The following is a 15,278-nucleotide window of genomic DNA, read 5'->3' on the forward strand; positions in this document are numbered from 1 at the left end:
TTTTTTTTTTTTTTTTTTTTTTGAGACGGAGTTTTGCTCTTGTTACCCAGGCTGGAGTGCAATGGCGCGATCTCGGCTCACCGCAACCTCCACCTCCTGGGTTCAGGCAATTCTTCTGCCTCAGCCTCCTGAGTAGCTGGGATTACAGGCACGCGCCACCATGCCCAGCTAATTTTTTGTATTTTTAGTAGAGACGGGGTTTCACCACGTTGACCAGGATGGTCTCGATCTTTTGACCTCGTGATCCACCTGCCTCGGCCTCCCAAAGTGCTGGGATTAAGGGCGTGAGCCACCGCGCCCGGCCGAGATTTTCATTTTTGACATGACAGTCCCCCACACACAGAACTCTTGTGTCTCAGAACGTTCCTGTTTTATAGTAAGCTGTTTTTGTGCCATTGTTTGAACATCTGCTTTTCTCTTTGAATTTACTATGTTTTTCTGTAAATTTTCTTTTTCCTGTAAGTGGCTGCCCTCTTCCAATTTGGGGGTTTCTCTTTCTCTCATGTTACAAGTTTTCCCTAAATGTCTGGGGAACCTTGGTTGCCTGTTTACATTGAAGAGGGCAACTCTGAAAAGCGGACTGGAAGCTTTGGGCACACAGGAGAGGTGTGTCCAACGTGGGCATTGCCGGTTCATATAGAGCTGTGTGTTTTGTTGGAAAGCTCCCAATGCCACTCTCTTTGAGTTGGTCCAGCTTCCCAGAGGGAGGCCTCCCACTCCCCTACCCAGAGGGTAAAGGACAGACTGCCCATGTTCTGGGAACTGACTGGAAGAAGACAAGACAACTGGGGATCATACCACATTAAATTATTCTGAATCTAAGAATCATCCTCCCTGTTTTACATAAGGTACCCCCAGCCCCATCTGTTCCTGAAATACCCTCGGTCTCCAGATTTCCTCTAAGGTCAAGGAACATGAGCCCCTTTGCTGCATGACAGAGGAAAGGAATCAGGGGATCTGCTTGCTTCTTAAACCGACTTCCGGCTGATCATCCCGAGTTTAAGACCACTCTCACCCTCCATTTAATGCCACCAATTCCTAGGTCCCAAGAGATTCTGCTGTGTTAACTGAGTTGCTTCTTGGCTCTCCCCACTGGTGACAAACTCGGCCTTCTGAAGCCTGCCAAGTCTGTCATCACTAGCTCATCTTCTTCCCAGCTTTCTAAACTTCATGGTTTTTGTTTCCTTTACTGTTTTGTTTGTCCTTTGAGTTTACACCCAATTCTTTTATCATCAATTTAGTTGAGTATTGAAAGGATAGTGTTCAATCTGCCATCTTTAACCAAAGGTCTGTATTTTAATTCTTAAATCTTGGTTACACAGCACTTTCCTGTATTATGGCACCCGTCACAGGGTATCACAATGATTATTTCTCATGTTTTTATTTCTTTCATTATACTCTTGGTCCCCTATGGACAAAGACCAAGTCTTTGTCATCTCTGTGCCCCAAGAGCATGGCACAGTGCGCGGCACACAGCAAATGCCCAGGAAGTCCCCTCTGGGCCTTCAGCCATTTCTTCCAATCCACTTGCTTTTCTACTGGGTAGCTTGACAGGAGAAGGGACAGAGGGTACACCAGCCAAACCATGGGGTATTTTTAAGCTGAAATCGGGCAGAGCTAGGCAAGGCCTCTTAATTCTGGAAGGGGTTTATGACACAAGGAGGCAGCACAGCAAAGGAATGAAAGAAAACACACTCTCATGCCCAACTCCCTTACTTTCTCACTATCCTGGCTCCATCACTTTCTAACAGTGTGACCTGAGGCAAGTCAATCTCTCTGTGCCTTAGATTTTCTAATGGGAATTATCAAAATAATAACAGACTCTATCCTTTCAAAGATGTTATAGGGATGTCAGAGCAGTTCCTGACACACAGTTACGCCTTAACAAATTTTAGCTAAAAGTACTGCTGCTTTATGCTAAAACACAACATTCCCAGCTCAGTGTAAGGTGGTTTCCAAAGTCAAGAACGAACCTCTTTCACATCATCACAGCAGTGATCTGCCTAAGGCTAGAGCCTCGGCAGAAGCATTATGAGGCCCAAGTTTAAGCCTCAACTTGATCTATCTGATCAGTGGGTTCAGGATTTCAAATAACCCACCCCAACTCTCTTTTCCCTGGATGGGGGCCCGGGGGTCTGCAGAGGTTGGCGAAGTCATTTTGCTGATTTGCTAAGACTGTCCTTAAGTCTAATTTAAAGAAAATTTGCTTGAAGTGTACTGTTTTCTTTAATTTAAACTTAAGGACAGTCTTAGCAAATCAGCAAAATGACTTCGCCAACCTGTACGGCCCTCTAACAACTCTTAGATTCTAAGATCTGTGAAATAGGAACAAAAAAAGTGTCCATAATTATTATTTCCTGGGACATATTGAAGATGACAGTTACAAAGTACTCTTGAGGTGCTAGAAAAAAAAGAGGTGCCATGAGTGAAAGATATTTATAGAGCTGTGGGCTATGAAGAATAACTCTTTCCACGCTCATTCTGCGTGTGTGATATATATCACTCTCCCAAGAATAACTAGCGTTATTTTTACATTAGGACTGCACTGTAAGCTCATTGTTACTAGGTCAGCAACCACCTTTCTTGCCTTCCTCAGACTTTCTGCTTTTCAATTTAAAACACTCATGCTTACATGGCTAGATTTCTACCAAAGACACGACTGATTTTAATTTGTTCTGGGTCATTCTGAAACCAAGGCCAATCTGGTCAGAAAAGTTATAGTGAATGTATGTGTCTACCAATCTGTGGAATCTATTATAAAAACCCTAAAGCCAAAAAGGTCGGGATAAGTCCTGCCTACCATGGTGCTGACCACGAATTCCTGATTTGACTATTAATTAACTACGTGAAAAGCTCTTCATTTTTTTGAGTTTCTCGGGGGTTGATATGGTTTGACTCTGTCTGCAGCCAAATCTCATCTTGAACTGTTGTTCCCATAATTCCCACATGTTGTGGGAGGGAGTTGGTGGGAGGTCACTGACTCATGGGAGCAGTTACCCTCATGCTGTTCTCATGATAGTGAGTTATTTCTCATGAGATCTGATGGTTTCATAAGGGGCCTAACCCCTCTTCACTCATACTTCTCTCTGCTGCCACCATGTGAAGAAGAGCATGTTTATTTCTCCTTCTGCCATGACTGTGAGTTTCCTGAGACCTCCACAGGCACGCTGAACTGTGAGTCAATGAAACCTCTTTCCTCTCTACATTACCCAGTCCCTGTGTTATTAGCAGGGTGAGAGCAGACTCATACAGGGGCCATTCCTAGAACAGGGGAAATATTCATCAGTTATGGTAGATCACAAATGTGACCATAATCCCTTACTCCTCCTTGCACATATCCTCTGTAAATGTGACTTTATGAATCCTTTCACCAAGAAGTAGAGCCTGTTCTGGCCTTCTGACTTGCTTCCACCAATAAAATGTAGTAAAAGTGATGCTGTGCCACGTTCTGTGGCTTGGCTGCAAGAGGCTTTGCACACTTCTACCTGCGGTCCCTGTGGAAAAATGGCTGGCCTACTAGAAAATGAGAGACCACACGAACTGGGCCCAAGTCTGCTCAGCTTCCCCAGAGATAGGTGTGCTCGAAGGCTGCAAACCCAACCTAAAGCTGTACTCTCAACCTGCAGCTGACCATGACACGTGAGGGAGCCCAGTCAGCCCAGCCTACATTTCCAACCTGCAGAATAATGAGTTAAATGAATGACTGTTACTTTAAGCCACCAAGTTTTGGGATGGTTTATTATGTAGCCTTAGAGTGGTAATAGATAACTATTAATAATATACTAAGGAATCTGAGGATGTCACTACATAATCATTTTACTTGGCTGTTGCATTTTCCTCCTGCAATACCATAGAAATAAAAAAGTGTAACTTCTTGGTCTCATCTATAATTTTTAACATAGGATAGGCGGTTTTATGAAACTAGTGCTTGAGGGATTTCTTGAAGGGTGGTTTCCATGACATCACTCTGAAAGTCTTAATCATAAAATTAAAAGCTAATGTTGACAGAGCACTATGTCCCAAGCCCCTTAATCTAAGAGCTTTAGATGTGTCAACTCCCTTTTTATCCTCACAACAACCCTATGGTAAGAGTCATTGTTACTTTTCATTTTATAAATGAAGAAACTGAGGCTCAGCTAATAAATTCTCAAGATCTCACAGCGTTAAGTGGCAGAGAGAGCTAGAATTAGCACCCAGGCCCTTTGATTCCAAAGACCATGCCCTTACCCACTGTGCATCCTGCCTGTCTCCTTGAGTAAGCACAGTAAAATGTGTGTGCTCACATGCCTGAAGAATGGGGTCCAGTGTTAAGAAGCAGCCACCTTACCCGAGCCAGATGCAGAAGCATAGTCATCATCATCAATAGGATACACTCCTGAAGCGTCTTCAATGGAGCTGTTGTCAAGGTACATGTCTTTATCAGACGTCAGCTCTGCTCTCTAAGAAAGGAAAGACAAGGGAGTCAGGATGGTGAGAGAAGAAGAAACACACTTGTGTATCTGACTGTTCAGGTGCATACTGCAGTGACCACCCCCGACTCCCATGGTCCTCTGAATCCACATCTCTGGCCACAGTCTTCCTCAGGCACCCTGACAACTCACAGCAATTCAAGGGGTGAGCATGGACTAATGCCTGCAAGGGAAGCCTATATCACTTAAACCAGTAGAATGAAAACAGTTCGAGACCTAAATTCCTATCTTGGGCTATTTTGTTACATTCCACTAAACTTTCCTGACTTTCAGCCAACCCAATGCTAGTTATTAGCCATCTTGGCCATTTTCTACGTCACTCCCTTACTGGAAAGGGAATGAAACATTTAGGACTTTCTTGGGGATGTATGGAAAGGTATTACAGCTTAGCTTAGGCTAGATAATCACCCAGGGATCCATCAAATCCTACCAGTGCTTGCAGGCCTGGCCATGCTCAGAACTTCACGGCTACAGATGAGAGCTCTCCAATCACACAGGTCCCCCGGCCATGCAGGGCTTTCTACCCCAGCCCAGACCTGTGCTGAGGCCAGGCACAGTGCCCAGAGAGGAGCAGTGCCCATGAGGCTCACCCGACAGGGAGAAAACCCACCGCACGCCTGCATCTAGGGCTCATTGGCTTAGCACAGCCTTAATGACAAATACAGATAAACCCACACGAGCACATTCTCTTTCTATTACTGGCAACTGGTAATAGCAAATCACACGCTTAATATGGAGAGGGATCAGTCACTAAGTATACCAGTTCTACAGCTTCTTAACTCTTCAGTAAGAGTTTGGTATTAAAATTCAACCTAATCCTGCCAAAAGAAGAACTTGTATGAACTGGAGACAGAGTAGAGGTGTAAGACTTTAAAAAATGGTTTTAGTAAATTGATATTTTACCACCAGTATCTCACAAAAGCCCAGAAAAAAAATAAAAAATAAAGCAGACAGGCAGCTTTTAAACAACGCTTGTTTGGAAACAGGCAACACTCATGATTGCTCTGTTTTTAAAAATCACATAGAATGTTTGTTCCTAAAAGAAATTATAAATAACGTTTCCCTTATTACATTGGCTTTCATTAGCTTTAATCTTAAAATAAAACTTTGTTCCAGCAGTCGCCATGATTGGAACCTTTTTAAGAGGACAGGTCCAACCCTCCATAACAGTACCACTTTATTTTCTCAGGTTTCAGCGGCTGGCTAAACCTGAGCCCACATTCTCCACCAGGCCTCCGTGCCAACTGACAGCAAAGTATGGGAATCTATTTTGTTTGAGCTATCGCATTCGCGGATTCTGAGAACTAAAACCTTAGGGACGGGCGCTCCAGTGACCTGGCTTGCAGGCATCCAGCGACCACCCTGAGCCAAGAGTGTGCTCCAACTTTTCTGCTAGAACCGTCAGAGCTTAACTCTGCAATCGGAGGAAGCCACCCTGTGTTACACTCATCTCCAAGGCTGTCACCATTCCAGACTGTAATTCCCAGAGCTTGTGAACTGTGTTAGGAGCCCTCTGTTCCACAGCTCTATCATCAGCTGCCTCCTCTTAGGCTCTCAGCTCCTTTAAAGGCAAAGCTCCCCTCCTCCAATCACAGCGCTTCTCATACGGTAGGTGCCCAGTAAACATCTCTTGGGTTGAACCACTGTTGGCGCTCCCACCTAAAAGCCTTTCTCAGTCCTGGTTGTCTTAAACTTTGTCCCATTTACTTCCCCTGAAGAACCTTCTAGTTTCCTCTCCCAAATCCTGTTTACTATGAAACAGGCTGTGACTTCTCTACACCTTACACACCTCCTAGTTATAAACTACTATTTTAGAATTTTATAGCATAGGAACAGTTTAAGACATAAATGCTCACTGTTACTTTTCATTGTTTCATGTGTATTTTTCTTGCCCCTCAGCAGAGTACAACTCACTGAAGGCAGGTTCTGAATGACCTGTGTGTGTTCTCTGTCCCTCTCAAAATGCATGAACACAAAATAAATATTTGCCTGAGATTATTTAAACCAAACTGGCCTTGGACTCAGGTTTCAGAATTACATGTCACAAGACCTCCAGGATCCTTATGGTTTAAAATCTCTCCATTTTAAGCCTAGGATCCCATCTGCCCCAAACCTCCTATAGCTTACGTTCCATCTATTTAAGTAACCTAAAGTCTTAAAAGTAAGCAAAATAGTCCCTTTCAATATTATAAACTTGTTTCCCTTTTCTTAACACTGAATGACTTTCATTTTCCTGCTGGCTCTACCAATGGAAGTTTGATGTGGCAAGGGTAATATTGAGATACTTAATCCTTGTACGTAAATTGAATTTCAATTCATTAGATGACCCAATTGTATGGACTGACACATCTGTCTCGCTAACAGGCAGATGGGCCAAAAATGCCTCCCAGAGAATTCTAGCCACCTCACCGTTCAACCACACTGGCAGTCTGACAAGCCAACTGATTTTTTGGGACAGCCGTCAGGCCAGTATTTCAACAAGACTTGGGGTAGAAGTCAGGGCGTGTCTGGAGAAGCTGGCCTGTCCTCAGCCACTCAGCTACTTGGGGTCTATAGGGCTCCAGGGTGGTCTCTGGGCTGACCAGATGTTTAACGTGTTTAATGGCAGCCAAAGTATGTTTCTCTGTGACCCAGGATGGTGAAAATAATCTTGACATTAAAGTTCTCTCCCACTCTGATTTCAGGAGCACCAAAAACATAGGAGAAATTACCAATATCTTTCCATAAAGTCCAATTTAATATAAAGCAGGGCCCTTTTCACTCTGTAGCGGATTATGAATACCTCCATTGTCTTTCCCTTTTAAAAAATAAAAAATAAAAAAAACCTCTGCCCTCTTGACAAATTCCTTTTATGAAGACTCCACACTCTGTTCTAAAAGGGTTTCTGGAGTGAACATGTCTAGGAAGGGAAATGAATTATACACCAATATTCCCTTGGGACAAGAAGACAGGCATCTCCTAAGGCCATGAAAAGGGTGATTCAAAACTACCGATTTTACACCTGGCAAAATGTAGTCTGCTTCACTTGAGGAGAAAACTTGGGACACTCTGCACACACTTCCTTACTCAATGGGATTGTGACACTGGATGAAAACAACTGGAAAGAAACGTGCAGAGGCACGGAAGTCCAGAGCTGCAGCCTGGCTGCAGGGTTTCATAACGAGGCTGTTTAATTTGGGACTGACCATCGCTGTGAGGCAGTGCCAATACTGTTGGCTAACAGGGTCCAGAGTACAGGCTGGAAGAAAAACAAAGCTGGTCTTTCAGACCTTTCCCTTTTGGCTGATGCAAGATTTGAATACAGGAGAGCAAAGGGAAGCTGTGGAAAGCAACAAGGTATGACCAAAAGGAAAATATGCGGCACACAGGGATAGAGGGCGCTACGTAATGCCACGTTCAGCCAGGGAAACCAAAGCACTACATTGCCTCCATAGATGAAATTCCCAGAGGAGAATGTGCATCCGATTCAGTCGGGTAAACCCAGAATGCCTAGAAGGAAGGCAGATACATATTTGTCTCCTATCTCTACCCCGTCACCTCTGGTCCCTCCGGCTTCAGCTACCTCATCATGTTGGGCTCAAGCCTGGACTAAGGCCTCCTGACCTGGTCAATGCCCAAGTCTTTGTCTTTGAAGCCATCTATGCAGAGGAACAGTTCCTGAACTCAAACATCATCATATCACTCTCCTGCCTTTATTGGCTCTCTGCCACATACAGGATGACATAAAAACTTCTTAGCTGGGACTAGCACAGTGGCTCATGCCTGTAATCTCAGCACTTTGGGAGGCTGAAGCAACTGGATCACCTGAGGTGAGGAGTTGGAGACCAGCCTGGCCAACATGGTGAAACTCCTCTACCAAAAATACAAAAATTAGCCAGGCGTGGTGGTGGGTGCCTGTAGTCCCAGCTACTCAGGAGGCTGAGGCAGGAGAATCACTTGAACCTGGGAGGTAGAGGTTGCAGTGAGCTGAAATTGCTCACTGCACTCCAGCCTGGGAGACAGAGCAATGAGACTCTGTCTCAAAAACAACCACCACCACCACCTCCTTAGACTGGAAGAAAGTTCTTTACCAAGAGGCCTCAGCTGCAGTTCTAGTGTCAGCTGCTGCTATTTCTTCCACACGAAACCCAGGCACCAACACAAAAACACCAAGAAGAGACCTGGTGACACCAATTTCCTTCATATAAGACCCCTAAGAGGAAATAAACTCCTTTAGGATGGAACAGCGAGGAAAGCAGTAGTGATCTAGGCCTTCCACACTTGATGATAAAAATTTAGAGCTTGATAAACTGTTTCAGCACAAACTTACATGGTATTTGTAATAAAATGACAAGAGCAAGTGTTAATTCAATACACAAAAGATCAAGGGTACTCACCTTGATTTTAGTCAGAAACATCACAAACCTGTCCATTTTCTCAGCAAAGACAATTTGTAGGATAGCAACTGAACAAATTCGTTTGACTTTTCTCATGTAGTTAAAACGGACATTGAACAAATACCATGTTTCAAACTGCCAGTGTGGAAATCTGTTTTAGAAATTCAAAGCCTTGTTTGAAAAACACAATGCCTTATCTACCAAGCAGAGGTCCTCCACGTGCTTTAAACTAGTACAACCAGCACAGTGGTCAAAATAAATAAAAGCTCAAAGCAGTAGATGTTAAATTTACTTTATGGCTTTAACTCAGGTTAGCAACGAAAGCAGAAAGTAGAAAACTTAATTATGGATGACTGAGGCTCCCAGACCCAAATTCCAGAAAATTAGCCTTTGAACATAAAAACAAAAGTATCTATGTGGGCTAATCATACATTTCTATATCATATCAGAGACAACAAACACCTAGATGATGCCTCTCGTTTTAAGGAAAAGGCACATCCAACCCCAATTATGCCTCAAATGTACATTAACTTTTATGATGATTATGAAGTACCAAAAAGGCTATAACTGTAGCTTATCTTTCCATAAGTGACTCAGTAAACTATTTTATTACTAGAAACACACATTGTAAAGAAAATAATAATTAGCTAAAAATTTCTTTCACCCACACCAGTCACTCAGATGATATACCTGTCCTTAAGCTAAAGTTGCCAAATCTAACCTAGGTCTAGCCCAAAGGAACATATAATTTCAGAGCTTGACTGGACACTACAGGCACCGAGATCACTGATTTGTTTCAAAAATGAAGAAACAGAACACCAGAGTGGCAAAGGAGCTCAAAAGTCCTCAGGTCCAGCTGGTGGCCAAACTGGAGCCCGAAGCTGTTGACACCTACGTGTGGGCTCTTTCTGCCGCACTGGAACGCTCCACAACATGAGTGACGTCAGACCACTCAGCCTCGGGTTCAAAAGGATTAGCTGTGGCTGTTAGGTGTTTATTATGTGCCAGGCATTTTGTGCTTAGCGTTTTATAAGCATTGGCTCATCTAATCATCTCAACAATCTCCAAGGACTACCTAGGAACTGAGGCTTGCCTGAAGTCATACAGCCCCAGAAGCAGGGGGTCGGGACCTCAAAATGTGTGTCACTGAGCGTGTTCAACGCACTGCGTACCACGTCCCTCCCTTTTCCTTTCACACATAATCATAATAAAGGCCCGGGGAAGAACTACAATAAAGAGCTGTGTTAAATCTGGCTTAATCCAGGATTTTCAAACTTTGATCATGGAAATTCTCCCCCCTAGAATATCGATTTAACATCTTCCAGAACTAGCATTCTTGGCATCATACATGGGGAAAAAATTGCACTGAGAGTTTTGAGCTCTGGCTTAACAGTTACTTCTCTGCCTAATGCCCCTCAAATTTCCTACATGGAGGATGCCTGGAACCATCCACACCAATTGTCATTCATTCATTTTTGGTAACACCATTTCTAACAAGCAGGTGCCCCATGCAAACTCAAAATGTTAACAGAAGGAAAGAACCTTTTGTTTACTGTTGGAAAAAGATATTCTTGTCCTTGAATATGTTAGATATGGCTGACTTATAAGCACATGCTGTTGTCTCTACTAGCACTTATTTTAAGGATTTATTTACAGAGAACTATCTAGTATGTAGTAGTTTAGGCTTACCTTATTATCCTATATATACATACAAACCATCCACGGCAAAAAAGCCAATGTCAAAGGTTAGGTCACACATGAAAGAAAATTCTTAAATCCCCCTACATAAGAAATTCTTAAGAAAAGTCTTTGGGCTGAGCACAGTGGCTCACACCTATATCTCAGTACTTTGGGAGGCTGAAGCTGAAGTGGGTGGATCGCCTGAGGTCAAGAGTTCAAAGACCAGCCTGGCCAACATGGTGAAACCCTGTCTCTACTAAAAATACAAAAAATTAGCCAGGCGTGGTGGCAGGTACCTGTTAGTCCAGTTACTTAGGAGGCTGGGGCAGGAGAATCACTTAAACCTGGGAGACGGAGGTTGCAGTGAGCCGAGATTATGCCACTGCATTCCAGCCTAGGCGACAGAGCCAGGCTCCATCTCAAAAACAAAAAAGATAAAAAGAAGAGTCTTTAGTTCCAAACTGCTTCAAACATCTTAAATAGTTCTTAATTCATCATATAGAAAGCTAACATCTCTTTAAGAAACACTTCAACAACCCTTCCACAAAGTGAGGCATGAATTTAAATGATTTACTCATGCATACTGGGAAAACAATCCCAAAGCCGAAAAAATAATTCAGTTACATGAAGGTTGAATCACATTTCGGTGAAAAGTGGGACACATGAGGATGACTGGGCTGGTCATAATGATGTCAAGTCATAGGCAACTTTGGAGAAATTCCTCTAGCTCCATGAAGCTTCTGAAACAACCCAAGGTCTGGGAGGTGACAGAATTCCTACTGTAATTATTCACAGTCCGTGAAGTCTGAAACACTCACTTGGAATGTGCCACTGATGTTGGCTGTTCCTGTTGAATGCCTCTTACGGAATGGGGCTCTTCTCACATCACTGAGAAAGTGAGTTCCTTGAAGAGGCCCCAGACCCTGGCCTAAGCCTAATGCTTTCTGTGTCCTCTCCTTTGACTACTGTTGTGTTGCAGGAACCAACACAACAATGGAAGGCTCAATAGAGAGTAGAAGTTCATTTTTTCTAAGGGGCTGAATCCAAGCTTAATGCCACTTGGTGAAAGAAAATAACCAGGCCTTTAAAAAATTACCTGGTTGACCAGGCACAGTGGCTCACGCCTGTAATCCCAGCACTTTTGGAGGCTGAGGTGGGTAGATCACCTGAGGTCAGGAATTCGAGACCAGCCTGCCCTGCATGGTGAAACCCCATCTCTACTAAAAATACAAAAAATTAGCTGGGCGTGGTGGCAGGCGCCTGTCACCGCACTCCAGCCTGGGTGGCAAGAGCAAAACTCTGTCTCAAAAAAAAAAAAGTTACCTGGTTACCCCACAACTGGGAAAAACAGATCAATCTTCTCTTACCTGGTCTCTTTTTAAAAAGCTGGAATTGGGCCTTATTCTGTGAGGGGAACTGCCAGAAAAGTTAACTGTGACCTTGGAAGAAACCTTGGGCTCATGAAGAAAGTCTCCAATTAGCCAGGCACAACTTTGGTCTTTGGAGAACATTTAAATGGCTGAGGACTGTTTTAAAAAGTAACACCAAGTTAGGGTACTTAACTGTAGAAATTCTCCTCTTAGTTTAAATAAAGAACTGAAGTTGGTTGAAAGCAGTTAGATTTCCTAAGCTAACACAGCTCCAAATAAAATCGTTGTTTCATAAAATGCTCAGCACAATAATCAGTACATTAGCTGACCCCCCCCAAAAAAAACTCTTGCCAGAGGATTACTTGGCACAACTAAACTTGTCATGATTCAATATAATCAGTATCATTTTCAGAAAAGAGGCCCTGCAGTATGTACACTGGGGCATCTGGTGCTGCAAAATGATTTTTCTTCCTACAGTGTTTGTTTATTGATTCTACAGAACCGTACCTGGTGTAATAAATGATTTGTTGGGTAAATTAAAAATAGTATCTCAGATATGATGATCCAGAAAGATCTTGTATGCTTATTTAACTGAATGATGTCCCCTTCCCCTGTCCCCAAGCATCACAACACACAAAACAGGATGTACCCGCCCCATCCTTCTCATTTCTCTTCAATCTAAAACTTGGTAACACAATGAACAGCCTGGGTACACACACTCATTGAGTCTATGCTCACCCCCCGTCATCATATCACGGGCATATCATTCTACAAACTCATGTCATCCAAATCCCTGTTGTTCCAAGCCATCATCTCATGATGAATCCTTAACTGACTTAACCAGCTAAAAGGAATCTAAACCTTTGCACTCAAACTCTTGACACACCTCACGCTTTTTGACCAAAATAATTGCAGAGACAAACTAATTAAAAGCCAAATATCCTACCTGGACAGAATGTTCACATTATGCCCTTTTGTTGCTTTTGAATTTCAAAACACTTACATTACAAAATCCTATCAATACATTTTTTTAAAATACCCTTCATGAAATTGATTTACTGCTTATACTAAAAACAAACAAGAAATCTTCCTCCTTAGCCACAAGGAAAAAAGGCAACTGGGGAAAAAAAAACAAAAACCAAAAAACAAAGAAACAAAGGCAAAGCAGAACACACTGACAATTCTTACTTCTGTTTGTGGTAATGGGTTTAGATTCCTGATCCAGAGAAAGAAGGGAAGCAACCTTTGTCTTCAATTAAATTTTTCTGGCAACAAAAGGAGGGATGTATGAGGCAATGTATACTAAACCAATGCCTGGGACTTTGAGTGGGATTATGTTGAATATGCATGACACACAAAAGGAAAATGTTCATGACTTACAGATGTGCTCCACATTGAGCTTTCTTCCTTTTTTGGAATATCAAACAGAGGGAAGCAAGAGGTTTGCAGCCATGTTATTATAAGCACCGCTGCCTCTCCCCCTCCGAAACGAGAATATTCCAGTATTTATTTTGCTATCCATATGACCACAGTTTAGACTAGAGTAAAAATAGAAGCCGTATGAGCCTAACCTGTAAAGTTCCAAGTGCTGGAGAGGGTCAGCATTAATAAATTCTAACTGAAGTAATGAGATTCTGTTTCCTGGTGGAGTTTGGCAGGAGAAGGGGGAAAAAAGATATTTGGAATTTATTTCGTATTCAGAAGTGTTTTGTAAAAACTACCATAATGGAACAGAGTCCAAGTCAAGCACAGGAAGCCAACAGGCTCTGGTTTAGATTTAATAATTCACTTTACGGGTTTTTCAACTGCTACGATTCTAGGCCCCAAGGCATAACTACATATATTCTCCTCCCTATACAGGGGCTGACAGAATGCCACAGAAAGCTTACAGGACAGAAAAATGGGAAAGACCTTGGGTCCGAAGGGCAGACCACACCTTTCCAGGCTTTAGCTCAGGGTGGAGAAAGAATCTGAGTTCTGGGATTTGCCACAGTCAGAAGACAGTATTTCCAAGTGAGCCTGTGTTTCAGAGGTCTGAGCTAGAACTGAGTCTGAATGTCAATAGGAATATGGAACACACTACTGTTGGCCTGTAAAAAGAAGCCTTGGCTATTTAAAAGATGCCAAATAACAGAAATTGGTACAGACCCCTTTAGAAATCACATTGGCAATGTGTTTTAAGAAGCTCCAAAATCTTTTATACCATTTGACCAGATGTTTCTTCTCCCCAGGAATTATCCTAATGAAATAAAAGTAAGGGTGTTTACTAATGCATTAAAGACAAATCAGGGAGACAAGCTCAATGCCTACTATAGGGCGGTATTTTGTCTGGTAAATAATACCCCAGCATGATATAGTAGTTTTCTCAATATAGCCATTAAAAATCATATAGCACATAGTAACAAGTAAAAGCGTTTGTATGCTTTAAAAAGCATACATTAATTTTTTCTTATATTGCAATTTCATATACATTTGGCCAAGCATTGAAAAGGGAATGGAAAATGAAGAAGAAAGGTAACTGGTTAGAGTGGTGAATTTTTGTGAAATTGTTTTCCTAATTGATATTACAGTTAGATTTTTTGCACTCTAATGTTGCTAAAAGCACAGAAGGTGCAAGACCAATAAGTCACAGACACAAATGACTAGGAACCAGCTTTCAGACATCAACAGTACAAATAAACTTTGGAAAATTAATCAATTAACAGCAAATACATCCAAACATAAGACACACACACACACACACACACACACACACACACACACACAAATATCTATATAAATCTATAAATACACACACACACATATATATTTATATGTATATATAAAGCAAGTGTCATGAGCTGGGTGCAGTGACTCATTCTTATAATCCCAGCATTTTGGGAGGCCAAGGTTGGAGGATTGCTTGAGATCAGGAGTTCAAGAGCAGCCTGGGCAACACAGTGAGACCTCATCTCTACAAAATATTTTTTTAAAAAAGAAGAAAGCAAAGATTATGGAAGTATGTAAGTATATATATATTTTAAAAAATCACACTTCAGAAAAATGCCAACTCAAAGAACAACAGTGCTTGGGCCACTTCTGATCCATTTCATCTGCGGTTATAAAGGCAAAGGGTCTAATAAATGGATATTTAGTTGCAAAATTTCAGGTTTTAAAAATTCCTGGGTCTAATAACCTGTCTTGTTAGCTCCTCCTTGCTCCTGGGTTATTTCAAGTGGAGGAAGCCACTTCAAGTCAAGGACAGCTTGCTCAGTTTCCCAGCATGCAAGCTCCCTTCCAGCTTAGCCCCAGCCAGAGGAGGCTGATGCCTGCACTTGAGCCCCGTGCCTCTGACACACCTGCAGGGCTGACATGCCAGTGAGCCGGGCAGATGTTCGCTACTG

At 42.5% G+C, this 15,278-nt stretch overlaps 1 protein-coding gene across 3 annotated transcripts in view; it reads right to left on the reverse strand.

The window, feature by feature from the left end:
• The window catches only part of SDC2 (syndecan 2), a 114,905-nt gene that overhangs the window by 14,354 nt on the left and 85,273 nt on the right, over positions 1-15,278 (reverse strand). For 2 of the 3 annotated variants that reach the window (XM_017507574.2, XM_037731054.1), the window contains exon 2: positions 4,328-4,439. In XM_017507574.2, the coding sequence (XP_017363063.1) occupies positions 4,328-4,439 (112 nt within the window). Of the gene's footprint in view, positions 1-4,327; positions 4,440-13,083; positions 13,148-15,278 lie in introns of those variants that run through there. The other variant, XM_037731055.1, reaches the window with a different exon arrangement.

Source organism: Cebus imitator, unplaced genomic scaffold (assembly GCF_001604975.1).
Source record: "Cebus imitator isolate Cc_AM_T3 unplaced genomic scaffold, Cebus_imitator-1.0 Scaffold379, whole genome shotgun sequence".
In the NCBI taxonomy this organism is placed as follows: Eukaryota; Metazoa; Chordata; class Mammalia; order Primates; family Cebidae; genus Cebus; species Cebus imitator.